General features: G+C 45.6%; 1 protein-coding gene across 5 annotated transcripts in view; it reads left to right on the top strand.

Annotated features, from left to right (window-relative positions):
- LOC109899860 (collagen alpha-1(XXI) chain-like) overlaps nucleotides 1-15,885 on the top strand; it is a 62,967-nt gene that overhangs the window by 28,982 nt on the left and 18,100 nt on the right. For all 5 annotated transcript variants that reach the window (XR_004211592.1, XR_004211594.1, XR_004211593.1 and 2 more), the window contains 7 exons: nucleotides 10,143-10,196; nucleotides 10,291-10,344; nucleotides 10,535-10,588; nucleotides 11,055-11,108; nucleotides 11,730-11,783; nucleotides 11,871-11,924; nucleotides 14,280-14,333. Coding sequence is in view for 2 of the 5 variants with exons in the window: in XM_020495465.2 (XP_020351054.1) it covers nucleotides 10,143-10,196; nucleotides 10,291-10,344; nucleotides 10,535-10,588; nucleotides 11,055-11,108; nucleotides 11,730-11,783; nucleotides 11,871-11,924; nucleotides 14,280-14,333 (378 nt within the window). In the remaining 3 variants the exon portion in view is untranslated. The remainder of the gene's footprint in view (nucleotides 1-10,142; nucleotides 10,197-10,290; nucleotides 10,345-10,534; nucleotides 10,589-11,054; nucleotides 11,109-11,729; nucleotides 11,784-11,870; nucleotides 11,925-14,279; nucleotides 14,334-15,885) is intronic.

Below are 15,885 nucleotides of genomic sequence, written 5' to 3'. Positions count from 1 at the left end.
ACAGAGAGTGCAATGCTGTGCGTCTTTAATAGCACCAACGCACCACAGGGTGCTCACAATCATAACGTTCCCAAACACAGGGAATGAAAATGTACAACGGAAAAAATCACGACCAGGCACTAACACGTACCTCTACAACAGAGCCGAAGGTTACACTGAAATAATCCCGCACAACAACCAGGCGGGCCGGCTGTCTAATAAAGACAAACTAATCATCCATAAACAGGTGCTACCAATAAACATACAAGGAGGGGGAGGAAAGACAATCAGTGGCAGCTAATAGGCCAGTGACAACGACCGCCGAGCACCACCCGCCCGGGAAGGGGAACCACCCTCGGTCGGACTCGTGACAGTACCCCCCCCCCCCCGACGCGCGGCTCCCACAGCGCGCCGACACTGGCCTCGAGGTCGCCCCGGAGGACGAGGTGCAGGGCGATCCGGATGGAGGCGATGGAATTCCCTCAACATGGATGGATCCAAGATGTCTCCCACCGGTACCCAGCACCTCTCCTCCGGGCCGTACCCCTCCCAGTCCACGAGGTACTGCAGGCCCCTCACCCGGCATCTTGAGTCCAGAATGGCCCGGATCGTGTACGCCGGGGACCCCTCGATGTCCAGAGGGGGGGGGGAGGGACCCCCGGCACCTCACTGTCCTGCAGGGACCAGCTACCACCGGCCTGAGGAGAGACACATGAAACGAGGGGTTAATACGATAATAGGAAGGGAGTTGTAATCGATAACACACCTCGTTTATTCTCCTCAGGACTTTAAAGGGCCCTACACACTGCGGACCCAGCTTCCGTCAGGGCAATCGGAGAGGTAGGTTTCGGGTCGAGAGCCAGACCCTGTCCCCCGGTACAAACGGGGGCCTCACTGCGGTGGCGGTCAGCACTCCTCTTCTGCCGTCCACTCGCTTGTTGTAGAGATTCCTGGACGGCCCTCCAGGTCTCCTTGCAGCGCTATACCTATTCCTCCACCGCAGGAGCCTCGGTCTGGCTCGGATGCCATGGTGTCAGGACCGGCTGGTACCCCAACACACACTGAAAAGGGGACACGTTAGTAGAGGAGTGGCGTAGTGAGTTCTGAGCCATTTCAGCCCAGGGAATGTATCGTGCCCACTCCCCTGGCCGATCCTGGCAATACGACCGCAGAAACCTACCCACCTCCTGGTTCACTCTCTCCACCTGCCCATTACTCTCGGGGTGATAACCGGAGGTCAGGCTGACAGAGACCCCCAAGCGTTCCATGAACGCTCTCCATACCCGAGACGTGAATTGGGGTCCCCGATCAGAAACGATGTCCTCCGGCACCCCGTAGTGCCGAAAGACATGGGTGAATAACGCCTCCGCAGTCTGTAGGGCTGTAGGGATACCGGGCAACGGGAGGAGATGGCAGGACTTAGAGAACCGATCCACAATCACTAGAACCGTGGTGTTCCCCTGAGACGGCGGAAGATCGGTCAGGAAATCTATGGACAGATGTGACCATGGCCGCTGTGGAACGGGGAGGGGTTGTAACTTCCCTCTAGGAAGGTGCCTAGGAGCCTTACTCTGAGCGCACACTGAACAGGAGGAGACATAACCCTTAACGTCCTTAGCCAACGTAGGCCACCAATACCTCCCCTGAAGGCTCCCCACTGTCATCGTCACCCCAGGGTGACCCGAGGAGGGAAGGACGTGAGTCCACCGAATCAGTTTGTCCCGAACACCAAGCGGCACGTACCTTCGCCCCGCTGGACACTGAGGAGGCGCGGGTTCAGCCCGTAACGCCCGCTCGATGTCCGAGTCCACCTCCCATACCACTGGTGCTACCAGCTTTGAGGCGGGAAGGATGGGAGTAGGTTCGGTGGACCCATCCTCCGTGTCGTAAAGGCGGGACAGTGCGTCAGCCTTTACGTTCTGGGAGCCCGGTCTATAAGACAAAGTAAACCGGAACCGGGTGAAGAATATGGCCCACCTTGCCTGACGTGGGTTAAGTCTCCTAGCTGCCCGAATATACTCCAGGTTCTGGTGGTCGGTCCAGATGAGAAAGGGGTGCTTAGCCCCCTCAAGCCAGTGTCTCCACACCTTCAGAGCTCTAACCACCGCTATCAACTCCCGGTCCCCCACATCATAGTTACGCTCCGCTGGGCTGAGCTTCCGTGAGAAGAAAGCGCAGGGGTGGAGTTTTGGTGGTGTACCCGAGCGCTGTGATAGCACGGCACCCACCCCAGCCTCGGACGCGTCCACCTCCACTATGAATGCTAGAGAGGGGTCCGGATGCGCCAACACGGGCGCATCAGTGAACAGCGCCTTCAACTTGTTGAATGCCCCGTCCGCCTCTGCTGACCACTGCAACCGCACCGGGCCTCCCTTCAGCAGTGAGGTAATGGGAGCCGCTATCTGGCCAAAACCCCGGATAAACCTCTGGTAGTAGTTGGCAAAACCCAAATACAACTGCTCCTCCTTTACCGTGGTCGGAGTCGGCCAATTACGCACGGCCCTAATGCGGTCGCCCTCCATCACTACCCCCGAGGTGGAAATGCGATATCCCAGAAAAGAGACGGCTCGTTTAGAGAACACGCATTTCTCAGCCTTGACGTATAGGTCATGCTCCAGCAGTCTACCAAGCACCTTGCGCACCAGAGACACATGCGCGGTGTGAGTGGCCGAGCAGATCAGAATGTCATCAATATAAACAACCACTCCCTGCCCGCACAGGTCCCTGAGAATCTCGTCTACAAAGGATTGAAAAACGTCTGGAGCATTTTTTAACCCATACGGCATGACGAGGTACTCATAGTGGCCTGATGTGGTACTAAATGCGGTTTTCCACTCGTCTCCCTTCCGAATACGCACCAGACTATACGCGCTCCTGAGATCCACCGCCGTAGCGATGAGAGGTAGAGGGTAACTATACCCCACTGTGATGGCGTTTAGACCTCTATAATCAATACACGGATGCAAACCTCCCTCCTTTTTCCTCACAAAAAAGAAACTCGAGGAGACGGGTGAAATGGAGGGCCGAATGTACCCCTGTCCCAGCGACTCCGTGACATATGTCTCCATTGCCAACGTCTCCTCCTGGGACAGCGGGTACACGTGACTCTTGGGAAGCGCAGCGTCTACCTGGAGATCTATCGTACAATCCCTTCCCGGTCGATAAGGTGGTAATTTAGTCGCTTTCACTTTACTGAAAGCGATTGCCAAATCGGCATACTCGGGGGGAATGCACACCGTGGAACCCTGGTCTGGACTCTCCACCGACGTGGCACCGATGGAAACTCCCAAACACCTTACAGAACACTCCTCTGACCACCCCTGGAGAACCCCCTGTCTCCACAAAATGTTAGGATTGTGCCGGGCCAGCCAGGGAGTCCCCAGCACCACTGGAAACGCAGGCGAATCAATAATAAAGAAACTGATACGCTCACTATGATTCCCCTGCGTCACCATGTCCAGTGGGACTGTGGTCTCCCTGACCATCCCTGACCCTAATGGCCGGCTATCTAGGGAGTGCACGGGGAAAGGAGAATCTATCGGCACCAGCGGAACCCCTAACTTAAGGGCGAGTCCGCGATCCATAAAGTTCCCAGCTGCGCCTGAATCGACTAGCGCCCTATGCTGGGAAGAGGGAAAAAAGTGAAGAAAAAAGGTTATGACAAACACGTGGCCAACATGGGGTTCTGGTTTAGTTTGATGCTGACTCACCTGGGGTGACCGAGAAGCTTTCCGCCTGCCATCTCTACTCCCAGACGGACCCCCCCAGCACCAATCAGACGTGTGTCCTCGCCGACCACAGTTGGTGCAGGGAAGGCCTCCTCCTCCGGTACCCCTCGGCGCAGCCCCTCCCAACTCCATCGGAATGGGAGCGGAGGGGCTGGGTGGTGGAACGCACAGGACCCTCTCTGAATGCCCGCGGGCAGCCAGCATATTGTCCAGTCGAATGGACATGTCAATCAGCTAATCCAGTGACAGAGTGGTGTCCCGACACGCTAACTCCCGGCGGACGTCCTCTCGGAGACTACACCTGTAGTGGTCCATAAGGGCCCTGTCGTTCCACCCAGATCCGGCTGCCAAGGTCCGGAACTCCAGCGCGTAATCCTGGGCGCTCCTCCTCTCCTGCCTGAGATGAAATAGTTGTTCTCCCACCGCTCGGCCGTCTAGAGGGTGATCAAACACGGCACAGAAGCGGCGGGAAAACTCTGGGTAGTGCTCCCGCGCTGAGTCTGGGCCATTCCAGACTGCATTCGCCCACTCCAGAGCACGACCCGTGAGTCAGGAGATGAGGAAACTCACCCTCTCCGCTCCTGAGGGGGTGGGTCTGACGGTGGCCAGGTATAGCTCCAGCTGAAGCAGAAACCCCTGGCAACCCGCCGCCGCTCCATCATAAGCCCTCGGTAGCCTCAGACGGAGGGTGCTGGAGTCGGGAGATGGGGAGTCCGGAGCTGGGGGTGCCGAAGGTGGAGAGAGGAGACCACTCCTCTCCCATCGGTCCATTCTCTCCATCACTTGATCCATCGCGGATCCGATCCGATGGAGGACGGTGGTGTGGTGGAGAACCCGTTCCTCCATCAATGGGAGAGGGTTGGCTGCTGCTCCTGCTGACTCCATTCAGTTTGAAGGTGCGTGATTCTGTAATGCTCCGGGTGTGGTGGGTGTGGAGTCAAACGCAGGAGACAGAGAGTGCAATGCTGTGCGTCTTTAATAGCACCAACGCACCACAGGGTGCTCACAATCGTAACGTTCCCAAACACAGGGAATGAAAATGTACAACGGAAAAAATCACGACCAGGCACTAACACGTACCTCTACAACAGAGCCGAAGGTTACACTGAAATAATCCCGCACAACAACCAGGCGGGCCGGCTGTCTAATAAAGACAAACTAATCATCCATAAACAGGTGCTACCAATAAACATACAAGGAGGGGGAGGAAAGACAATCAGTGGCAGCTAATAGGCCGGTGACGACGACCGCCGAGCGCCACCCGCCCGGGAAGGGGAACCACCCTCGGTCGGACTCGTGACATAGGGTGAATTTTGGCCCATTCCCCCTGACAGAGCTGATGTAACTGAGTCAGTATTGTAGGCCTCCTTGCTCGCACATGCTTTTTCAGTTCTGCCAACACATTTTCTATGGGATTGAGGTCAGGGCTTTGTAATGGCCACTCCAATAATTTGACTGTTGTCCTTAAGCCATTTTGCCACAACTTTGGAAGTATGCTTGGGGTCATTGTCCATTTGGAAGACCCATTTGTGACCAAGCTTTAACTTCCTGACCGATGTCTTGAGATGTTGCTTCATTATATCCATGTAATTTTCCATCCTCATGAAGCCATCTATTTTGTGAGGTGCACCAGTCCTTCCTGCAGCAAAGCACCCCAACAACATGATGCTGCCACCCCGTGCTTCACGGTTGGGATGGTGTTCTTCTGCTTGCAAGCCTCCCCCTTTTTCCTCCAAACATAACGATGGTCATTATGGCCAAACAGTTCTATTTTTGTTTCATCAGACCAGAGGACATTTCTCCAAAAAGTACGATCTTTGTCCCCATGTGCAGTTGCAAACCGTAGTCTGGCTTTTCTTTGGCGATTTTGGAGCAGTGGCTTCTTCCTTGCTGAGCGGCCTTTCAGGTTATGTTGATATAGGACTCGTTTTACTGTGGATATAGATACTTTTGTACCTGTTTCCTCCAGCATCTTCACAAGGTCATTTGCTGTTGTTCTGGGATTGATTTGCACTTTCGCACCAAAGTACATTCATCTCTAGGAGACAGAACACATCTTCTTCCTGAGCGATATGACGGCTGCGCGGTCCCATGGTGTTTATACTTGCGTACTATTGTTTGTACAGATGAACGTGGTACTTTCAGGCCTTTGGAAATTTCTCCCAAGGATGAACCAGACTTGTAGAGGTCTTGTTGATTGATTTTAATTTTCCCATGATGTCAAGCAAAGAGGCACTGAGTTTGAAGGTAGGCCTTGAAATACATACACAGGTACACCTCCAATTCACCCAAATTATGTCAATTAGCCTATCAGAAGCTTCTAAAGCCATGACATAATTTTCTGGATTTTTCAAAACTGTTTAAAGGCACAATCACTTAGTCTATGTAAACTTCTGACCCACTAGAATTCTGATACAGTGAATTATAAGTGAAATAATTTGTCTGCAAACAATTGTTGGAAAAATTACTTGTGTCATGCAAGAAGTAGATGTCCTAACCGACTTGCCAAAACTATTGTTTGTTAACAAGAAATTTGTGGAGTGGTTGAAAACCTAAGTTTATGTAAACTTCCGACTTCAACTGTACCACACCCCCTTGGGCCTTATTTCTTCAGTAAAGTACAGTACTTGGCAAGAGCACTTGGCTAACTCTAAATGCTGTTGCTTCCTACTGGGAGGCAGGAGAAACTTTGTTACTCCTACTGGTGTGATAACTGGGCTCATGAGGAGGGCCAGATGGAGACCATTCATATATCATTATTTGCAGGAAAGCTTTGTGTTTTAAATAATACGTCCAGATCTACATTATCTAGAATAGATCGTAGTCAAATGTAAATAATCATTGCTGCCACAGTTTTTTTTACATGCAGTATATCTGCAGAGACTGAGAGTAGACTTTGATATAGTGGTCTGGTTGCCACTGAAGATATTGAAACATATTTGGTCTTCACCTGATTATATGTTAAGTGGCCTTTAGTCTGAATATAATGATTATGAAACAGACCACGAAGATAGTCATTGAAGCATGTCCTCCCTGAGATGCTCTGTAATATCAAACAAAAAGAGAAGAATGTGTCATTTCATTTGTGAAGGTGAATGTCGCTCTGACATACAGTACATTGTCTAGGTTAATGATAAAGTGCCTACATATCTTCGCTCTATGTTGGTGCGTGGTTTCTTTGTGTTGGAGCGGAATTGTCTTACCGGAATTAATCGAATAGACCACTTAGAGTGTGTTGAGATTGCTAGCTATGATGGAAACATGATGAAGACCTTGAGGGGAATATTACATTTGTATGAATGAAGCAAATGTTTTAGGGGAATGCATGGTCATTGTTTCCATGAAAGAGTACAGTATATCGTACCTTGCAGGGGAACCGTCATTGTGACAGGATAAATCTTGTAACTTGATTTAGAAGGTGTTTGTGCGTTAGCCTTCAGATTTCATTGAAACTGTTGAGCATGAAAGGTAACAGTCTCTGCGTGAATACTCACATAATAACTTTGAAATTCAGTAACAGAAAACATGAGTGGCACTTTTTCTGATATTACTTGTTTGCTTGTACCAGCTCTATTACTATCACACTGAACTTGTGGGGCTGGTTACCCGGACACAGATTTAGCCTAGTCCTGGACTAAAAAGCAAGCTCAGTGGAGAATCTCCATTGAAAGTAAATTTTAGGTTAGGACTAGGATCTGTGTCCGGGAAACCGCCCTGTAATCTTTCAGTATTGTTTGCCCAAGTGGCATATGAATTCAATTTTTGAATATCATCATTATTCAAGGTCAAGTTGTGTTATTTTCTGCCTAAACTATATCATGGATAAAAGACCTATTGTTTCAGTCATTTTCATGACTTCAATTTGTTCATTGTTTTCTGTCAATGAACTATGTATCAACTCGCTGTTCGGATGACATTTTGAAGTCATATATTTTCATTGCTTTTTCCATTAGAGGCTTTGATATACTGTAAATTGGTCTGTGTGGGGTGTTCAACTTGCACTCAATACTGATCTCTACTGATGACTGAGGTCATGAGAAGTGTAGACCAGTTTACAGTACAATATGTTCTTTGTGAACATACTGTGGCCTTTGAATACTGGCAGTGCATTGTTGAAGCAAATCTTCCTCCAAAAGTGCAATAAAGTGATGAGAGAGTGTCTTTCACAAGTGTTTTGTGAAGTCATCACTTGTAATCAGAGGAAAGACATCAGTTTATTTCAAATTCTACACTATGTAACAATGAAACCCGTACATGTCATCCTACCACTGAAGTTAGGGCAGATGTTACATTTGAGGTTATTCCAAAACATGGGGGCTGTTTTATTGCATATGTTAACGTCCTTAGTAACTAAGAATCTTTGAGTTCAGTAAACATCGTTTACTGTTTTGAGTCATTAAATAGAATTGAGCAATTATGTAGAGAATAATTATCTTATTCGGACAACCCTAACATATTCCTCAATGAATTTGTCGGCACAATTACTGTACATTAAATAAACAAATGGTGCCCACTTGCAGGGTAATCAAGTATGGGTGTGAAAGTGTAAAAGACATTACAGAATTGGCACTGTACCCTGTACAGTAGCCTAGTTTCCCATGACACTAAGGGTAAAGATCCATGCAGAATTGTAAGCCAAGACAGTTTTTTGCGTTATTACATACAGCCAGAAATAACTTCTGAATATCAGGGTGGCGGTAACTCACCAGTATTTTCACCAGAAATACAACTTTCCTGAATTGGATCCTTTGTTCGTACCACCCAACTCTACTGAACTTATCACAGAGGTTGCTCCAAGACGCCGCCGGCAGAGAAGAGGTATTCAGAGTTTACTTTTAGTCTGACTCAGGAGGCGTGGACCTTCCTCCACCGCTCCCGGGTATATTATTCGCTGATGTTCAGTCCCTTGACAGTAAAGTAGATGAGCTCAGGGAGAGGATCTCCTTCCAGAGAGACATCATGGACTGTAACATACTCTGTTTCACGGAATCATGGCCCTCTCCGGATATACTGTCCCCGTCCATACAGCCAGCTGGGTTCTCAGTACATTGCGCAGACAGGAATAAAGAACTCTCCAGGCAGAATAAAAGCAGAGGTGTATGTTTCATTATTAACTACTCATGGTGTGCTTGTGGTAACGTACAGGAACAGTCCTTTTGTTCATTTGACCTAGAATACCTCACAAGCAAATACCACAACGGCTCTTAAGGAACTACACTGGACTTTGTGTAAACTGTATGCCACATATCCTGAGGCCAAATTTGTAGCTGGGGACTTTAACAAAGCAAATCTGAGATAACTGACTATCTGAAATCGTCCACCCACACAGATAGTGTGGTGAAAAAGGAGCAACAGCTCCTCTTCAATCTCAGGAGGCTGAAGAAATTTGGCTTGGCTCCTAAAACCGTCACAAACTTTTACAGTTGTACGATTGTGAGCATCCTTTCGGGCTGTATTACCGTCTGGTACGGCAACTGCACAGTCCGTAACCGCAGGGCTCTCCAGAGGTTGGTGCGGTCACCCCAATGAATCACCTGGGGCACACTGCCTGCCCTCCAGGACATCTACAGCACCAGCTGTCACAGGAAGGCCAAAAAAGATCAACAAGTACTTCATCCACCCAAGCCAAGGGATTTTCACCCCGCTATCATCCAGAAGGCGAGGGCGTTGGAGGTGCGTCAAAGCTGGGACCAAGAGACTGAAAACAGCTTCTATCTCAAGGCCATCAGATTGTTAAATAGCCATCACTAGCCGGCTATCACCCAGTTACTCAACCCTACACCTTAGAGGCTTCTGCCCTATGTATATAGACATGGAACACTGATCACTTTAATAATGTTTACATACTGTTTTACCCACTTCATACAGTATGTACAGCCTATACTGTATTCTAGTCAAGTAGTATCCAATTGAACTATTGCTGTATATATACTATTCTATCCACGTATTCTTCAGATATTCAACATATTCACTGTCCATAATGTCTATAAATCCCTATCACATATACAGTACCAATCATAAGTTTAGACATGTGTAACTCTGTGCTGTTGTTTTTGTCGCACTGCTTTGCTTTTTCTTGGCCAGGTCGCAGTTGTAAATGAGAACTTATTCTCAACTGGCTTACCTGGTTAAAAAAAGGTGAAATAAAAAAAATACTACATGAAGTGTGATATGAAAGGTCCTTATATCTGATGCTTTCTCAAATGTATCAAAACCCCTTTGTTTCCCTTCATATAGCATTTCCTTATGAATGACTTCTGAAGCATCTATGTATATAAGCCTTAAAAAGAGCGTATGAAGGGTGTATGTATGAATGTTTTTAAAAAGTTGCAATTTAATTTAACACACAGCTGATAAATATGTTTAATCTATGAGCAACATTAATAAAGGGTGAATACCTCATGACTTCCCATCTCTCCGCTTTTTTAAATAAAGGGCATCTCTGGCAATCAAGGATTTCCTGGGCCACAGGGTCCAACTGGGACAGAGGTATCAGCTGCACTCTAAAACAAATTATGTTTTTATCAGACTAGGGTTTTTGATGGTAAATCAATGGAGCTGCTCTTTCTGTTCACTATTTCAGGGGCGACGCGGGGTTGATGGTAACAAGGGAGAACAAGGACGGCCTGGTGATTCGGTAGGAAGTTCAAAAAAGGGCATTAGTATTACGTTTTATTGGCATGATCTATTTTATGACACTGAAGACCCACTTTTAAGCAATATCACCAATGATTGGATTCCAGAGTACGGATCGAAAGCTACTTCTAATAATCTACAATCCCTTTTATCAAACACACATTTGATGTATAAATCTCTTGTCTTTTCAGGGTGAAAGAGGGGTTCCGGGATTACCTGGGCCATCGGGCCAAGCAGGTGAAAAGGTACGCCATAAAAGTGGCTTCACTGAATGAGGTTATCAAATGTATGATTCTCTGTAGAACAGGGTTTCCCAACTGGTGGGCCGAGGGCCAAATTTGGCACATGGGTGGTTTTATTTGACGCCCCATGTTTTCTGAGCAAAATATATATAAATATATGCAGTATGTATACATGTTTGTTTTTTGCATTTTCATGGTTGGACATAAAAAAAATGTACAAAATTGGACATAAAAATTCCATTTGAATCCAAGAGACAAGCTCTTTTTATAAGGCAGTGTCTGTTTTATTATCAGCATATTGTCACTTGTAATTTTGCTAATGCAGGTGTTATATGTAAAGTTTCAAATACTTTCACTGCCTCAGTTTCCGGAGGCACTTGATCAAATGTTATCAGAGAAAGGTAGGTAAGGAGCGTTGCATGTTAATAACTTGTTATCAAACTTTCAGTATATTTCATTTCTTTCCCAGGGCTCTTTAGGTCTTTCAGGGGGACCAGGACTTTCCGGCAAAGATGGCCAAGTGGTAAGAATGTCACAACACTGTCATTTACCACATGGTTATATACAATAGTGGCTAAATTAACAGTATTTTTATTTTTTTATTTCACCTTTATTTAGCCAGGTAGGTCTGTTGAGAACAAGTTTTCATTTACAACTGTGACCTGGCCAAGATAAAGCAAAGCAGTGCAACACAAACAACAACAGATTTACACATGAAATAAACAAACATACAGTCAATAACACAATAAAAAAGTCTATATACAATGAGTGTAAATGAGGTAAGATAATGGAGGTAAGGCAATAAATAGGCCATAGTGGCGAAATAATTACAATTTAGCAATTAAACACTGGAGTGATAGATGTGCATCAGTTGAATGTGCAAGTAGAGATACTGGGGTGCAAAGGAGCAACAAAAAAAATAACAGTATGGGGATGAGGTAGTTGGATGGGCTATTTACAGATGGGCTATGTACAGGTGCAATGTACAGGTGCAATGATCTGTGCTTAAAGTATAGGTTAGGTAGTAGTTAAAAGGCAACTTACTTGGGCTTTCAAGTTGACAAATATATTGACAAATGTATACAGTACATTGGCCTCATTGGTCCTTTCAATATTGGTAATCTTGATGATTTGCTGATTTCAGGGAGAAAAAGGAGGCAGGGGACACCCTGGGCCAGCAGGACATCCGGGAGAACCAGTACGTATAGGTACTCTGGTGTCAAACCAGGAGCTGATGTGCCTTTAAGTTTGAAAATATATCTCTTTCTCCCATTCTTCAACTCAGGGTTTACCTGGAAGAGATGGAAAGAATGGACTTCCAGGACAAATCGGTCAAAAGGTTTGTTTTTATGTTTTTCATTTTACATTTACTTTTGAGTAATTTAGCAAATGCTGTTATCCAGAGAGACTTATAGTTAGTACATTCATCTTAAGATAGCTAGGTGAGACAACCAATTATTACAGTCGTAGTAAGTACATTTTTACTCAATTGAAAAAAAAGTAGAAAAAGTAAAGTGCAAGGTTGTTTTTATAATTTTTTTTTTTTTTGGGGGGTGGGGATAAGCCTGAGTTGTCTTATTTAATCAAAGAAAAGTTAGCTTGCAGAGGGATGGGATTGACGTATGAAAACATGGACTATCAGGTTGACTTGGCATAGTCGATCTGCACTGGACCCCCAAAGGATTTGTTGTTATTGTCTGGGAGTTCCCCAACAGTGGAAATCTATTATTGCTGTTAGCACCAGTGTGATCTGTAAATGGGTTAGCACCATTGTGATCAATAAATGGGTTAGCACCATTGTGGTCTATAAATGGGTTAGCACATATTGTGATCTGTAAATGGGTTAGCACCATTGTGATCTGTAAATGGGTTAGCACCATTGTGATCTATAAATGGGTTAGCATCATTGTGATTTATAAATGGCTTATCACCATTGTGATCTGTAAATGGGTTAGCACCAGTGAGATCTATAAATGGGTTAGCACCATTGTGATTTATAAATGGGTTAGCACCATTGTGATCTATAAATGGGTTAGCACCAGTGAGATCTATAAATGGGTTAGCACCATTGTGATCTATACACGGGTTAGCACCATTGTGGTCTATAAATGGGTTAGCACATATTGTGATCTGTAAATGGGTTAGCACCATTGTGATCTGTAAATGGGTTAGCACATATTGTGATCTGTAAATGGGTTAGCACCATTGTGATCTGTAAATGGGTTAGCACCATTGTGATCTATAAATGGGTTAGCACCATTGTGATTTATAAATGGCTTATCACCATTGTGATCTGTAAATGGGTTAGCACCAGTGAGATCTATAAATGGGTTAGCACCATTGTGATTTATAAATGGGTTAGCACCATTGTGATCTATAAATGGGTTAGCACCAGTGAGATCTATAAATGGGTTAGCACCAGTGAGATCTATAAATGGGTTAGCACCATTGTGGTCTATAAATGGGTTAGCACATATTGTGATCTGTAAATGGGTTAGCACCATTGTGATCTATAAATGGGTTAGCACCATTGTGATCTATAAATGGGTTAGCACCATTGTGATCTGTAAATGGGTTATCACCATTGTGATCTGTAAATGGGTTAGCACCATTGTGGTCTGTAAATGGGTTGGCACCATTGTGATCTGTAAATGGGTCAGCACCATTGTGATCTGTAAATAGGTTAGCACCATTGTGATCTATAAATGGGTTAGCACAATTGTGATCTATAAATGGGTTAGCACCATTGTGATCTGTAAATGGGTTAGCACCATTGTGATCTGTAAATGGGTTAGCACCATTGTGATCTGTAAATGGGTTAGCGCCATTGTGATCTGTAAATGGGTTAGCACCATTGTGATCTGTAAATGGGTTAGCGCCATTGTGATCTGTAAATGGGTCAGCACCATTGTGATCTGTAAATGGGTCAGCACCATTGTGATCTGTAAATGGGTCAGCACCATTGTGATCTGTAAATAGGTTAGCACCATTGTGATCTATAAATGGGTTAGCACAATTGTGATCTATAAATGGGTTAGCACCATTGTGATCTGTAAATGGGTTAGCACCATTGTGATCTATAAATGGGTTAGCACCATTGTGATCTGTAAATGGGTTAGCACCATTGTGATCTATAAATGGGTTAGCACCATTGTGATCTATAAATGGGTTAGCACCATTGTGATCTGTAAATGGGTTAGCACCATTGTGATCTGTAAATGGGTCAGCACCATTGTGATCTGTAAATGGGTCAGCACCATTGTGATCTATAAATGGGTTAGCACCATTGTGATCTATAAATGGGTTAGCACCATTGTGATCTGTAAATGGGTTAGCACCATTGTGATCTGTAAATGGGTCAGCACCATTGTGATCTGTAAATGGGTCAGCACCAGTGTGATCTGTAAATGGGTCAGCACCAGTATGATCTGTAAATGGGTCAGCACCAGTGTTTCCTCTTGTTCCTTCTCAGCTTAGCCGACATTGATGTTTCCAGGTTTCTCTGACACATGGTTTTCATTATCTTAGCAGTTCATCATCATCATGTATCAAAGATAGTTGAGACAATATCCAATGACTAAATACATGATTGCATGCGGCTATCTCTTTTGAGCTGTACCTGTAATGGGTATACTGAAATATTAGGCATGTTGTCTGTGTTTATGATATTTCGATGCATTATTTTAATCAATAGGGAGAAGTTGGAGCAGCTGGCATACCTGGTCTAGACGGAAGGGAGGGCCATCTTGTAAGTCATGAACACTTATATACTTTCTTTAACCATTGCTTATTTAGACTTTACATTCCAATGCACTCTAAATGGTGTATTTTCTTCTGTGCTTGGGTTTCTATAATAGGAAAAATTCCAGAATTGCCCCCCCCCCCCCACCCCCTCAAATAAAACAAGTTCCTTGACTTTAGCAGGAGATATCCAAAACAGTCTTGGCCATCTGGGGCTATTTGAATCAAAGCAGACACCATGGAACATGAGAGTTTTTCTGACAGCTAGTACATTTGGAGTGGTTCCCCTGTAGTTCATCCCAGGATATTAACCCTATTATGGAAATACATAACTTTATGGGATGCTGGGAACACAGCTAATTGGAAAAATGTTAGTCATTTGGGGACAGACATTTTTTTAAGCTGAAAAATAAGGTTTTACGCAAGGGCATGGGAAGTTTTGCCGATTTGGCCACACAAGCTGAGTGATGGAACTAAAATGTTTGAGAATGAGTCAGTTGCTCCACAGGGCTGTAAGCCATTTGGTTTGCCAGAACATCCAATGAGCGTCTTTATGGACTAAACCACACAATAGTTGTAGCTGCCTGCAATCCCCTCAAGCTAGTGTCTTTAGAAGTGATTGTATATTATTTTCTATTTATTTTCAATGTATTTATTGAATTATTATTTTCCCAGATGTGTTGATGACATTGGCATTAATTGCATGGGAGGAGGAATGGGTTGAGTGATCCAGTTGGATGCTGTGGAAGATTAGGTGGCTATGGACATACTGTATTGGGTGACCAAAGGAATTGTAGCCAGGATACCAGGGTTAACACCCCTACTCTTGAGACAAGTGTCATGGTATTTTCAATAACCAGCGAAGATCATGAGTGTTGTATCTGAAAGATGCCACATTGAGCCATTGGAGGGTTTTTAGATTAGATGGATGAGCACCTCCTATTGGCCCTCCAAAACTACTTACAGGCCCTATCCAAAGCCAACAGATGGATGCAGTATAGCAAAACCTGCACTTCAGCATTTTGCTGACCAAGCAGAATACTGTAGCTCATGCGGTGTTAAAGGTCCTTCGGGCATATTTAGTGTTTGGAATTGAAAGGATGTTGATTTTCCAGATAGCAATGAGGAATCGTCTCAGAAGTGGCCCTCTTCCGGGGGCTCGGAACTGATTGAATCGGACTGGAATCGGGTGTCAGACTCGGCCCAGAATCAAAATGAATCAATGCACAGAATCGGTCCAAGTACATCGGGCCGTTTCCGTCTACCGGATTTCAGCCGACTTTGCCGGCATCTTACCAGAATCCCCCCAGAAACGGCCCGATGCAAATGTAAATAAATGTATCCAAAATGAAAGACATATCCAATTGGCAGTTGCAGTCTTGTCCCATCGCTACAACAAGGCCAAGAGCCATGCGTCCCCTGAAACACAACCCTGCCAAGCCGCACTGCTTCTTGACACAATGCACGCTTTACCCGGAAGCCAGCCACACCAACGTGTCGGAGGAAACACCATACATCTGTCGACCGTGTCAGCGTGCATGCGCCCGGATCGCCACAGG

The sequence above is a fragment of the Oncorhynchus kisutch genome, linkage group LG11, assembly GCF_002021735.2.
Source record: "Oncorhynchus kisutch isolate 150728-3 linkage group LG11, Okis_V2, whole genome shotgun sequence".
In the NCBI taxonomy this organism is placed as follows: Eukaryota; Metazoa; Chordata; class Actinopteri; order Salmoniformes; family Salmonidae; genus Oncorhynchus; species Oncorhynchus kisutch.
This window is presented reverse-complemented; position numbering and strand designations above follow the sequence as displayed.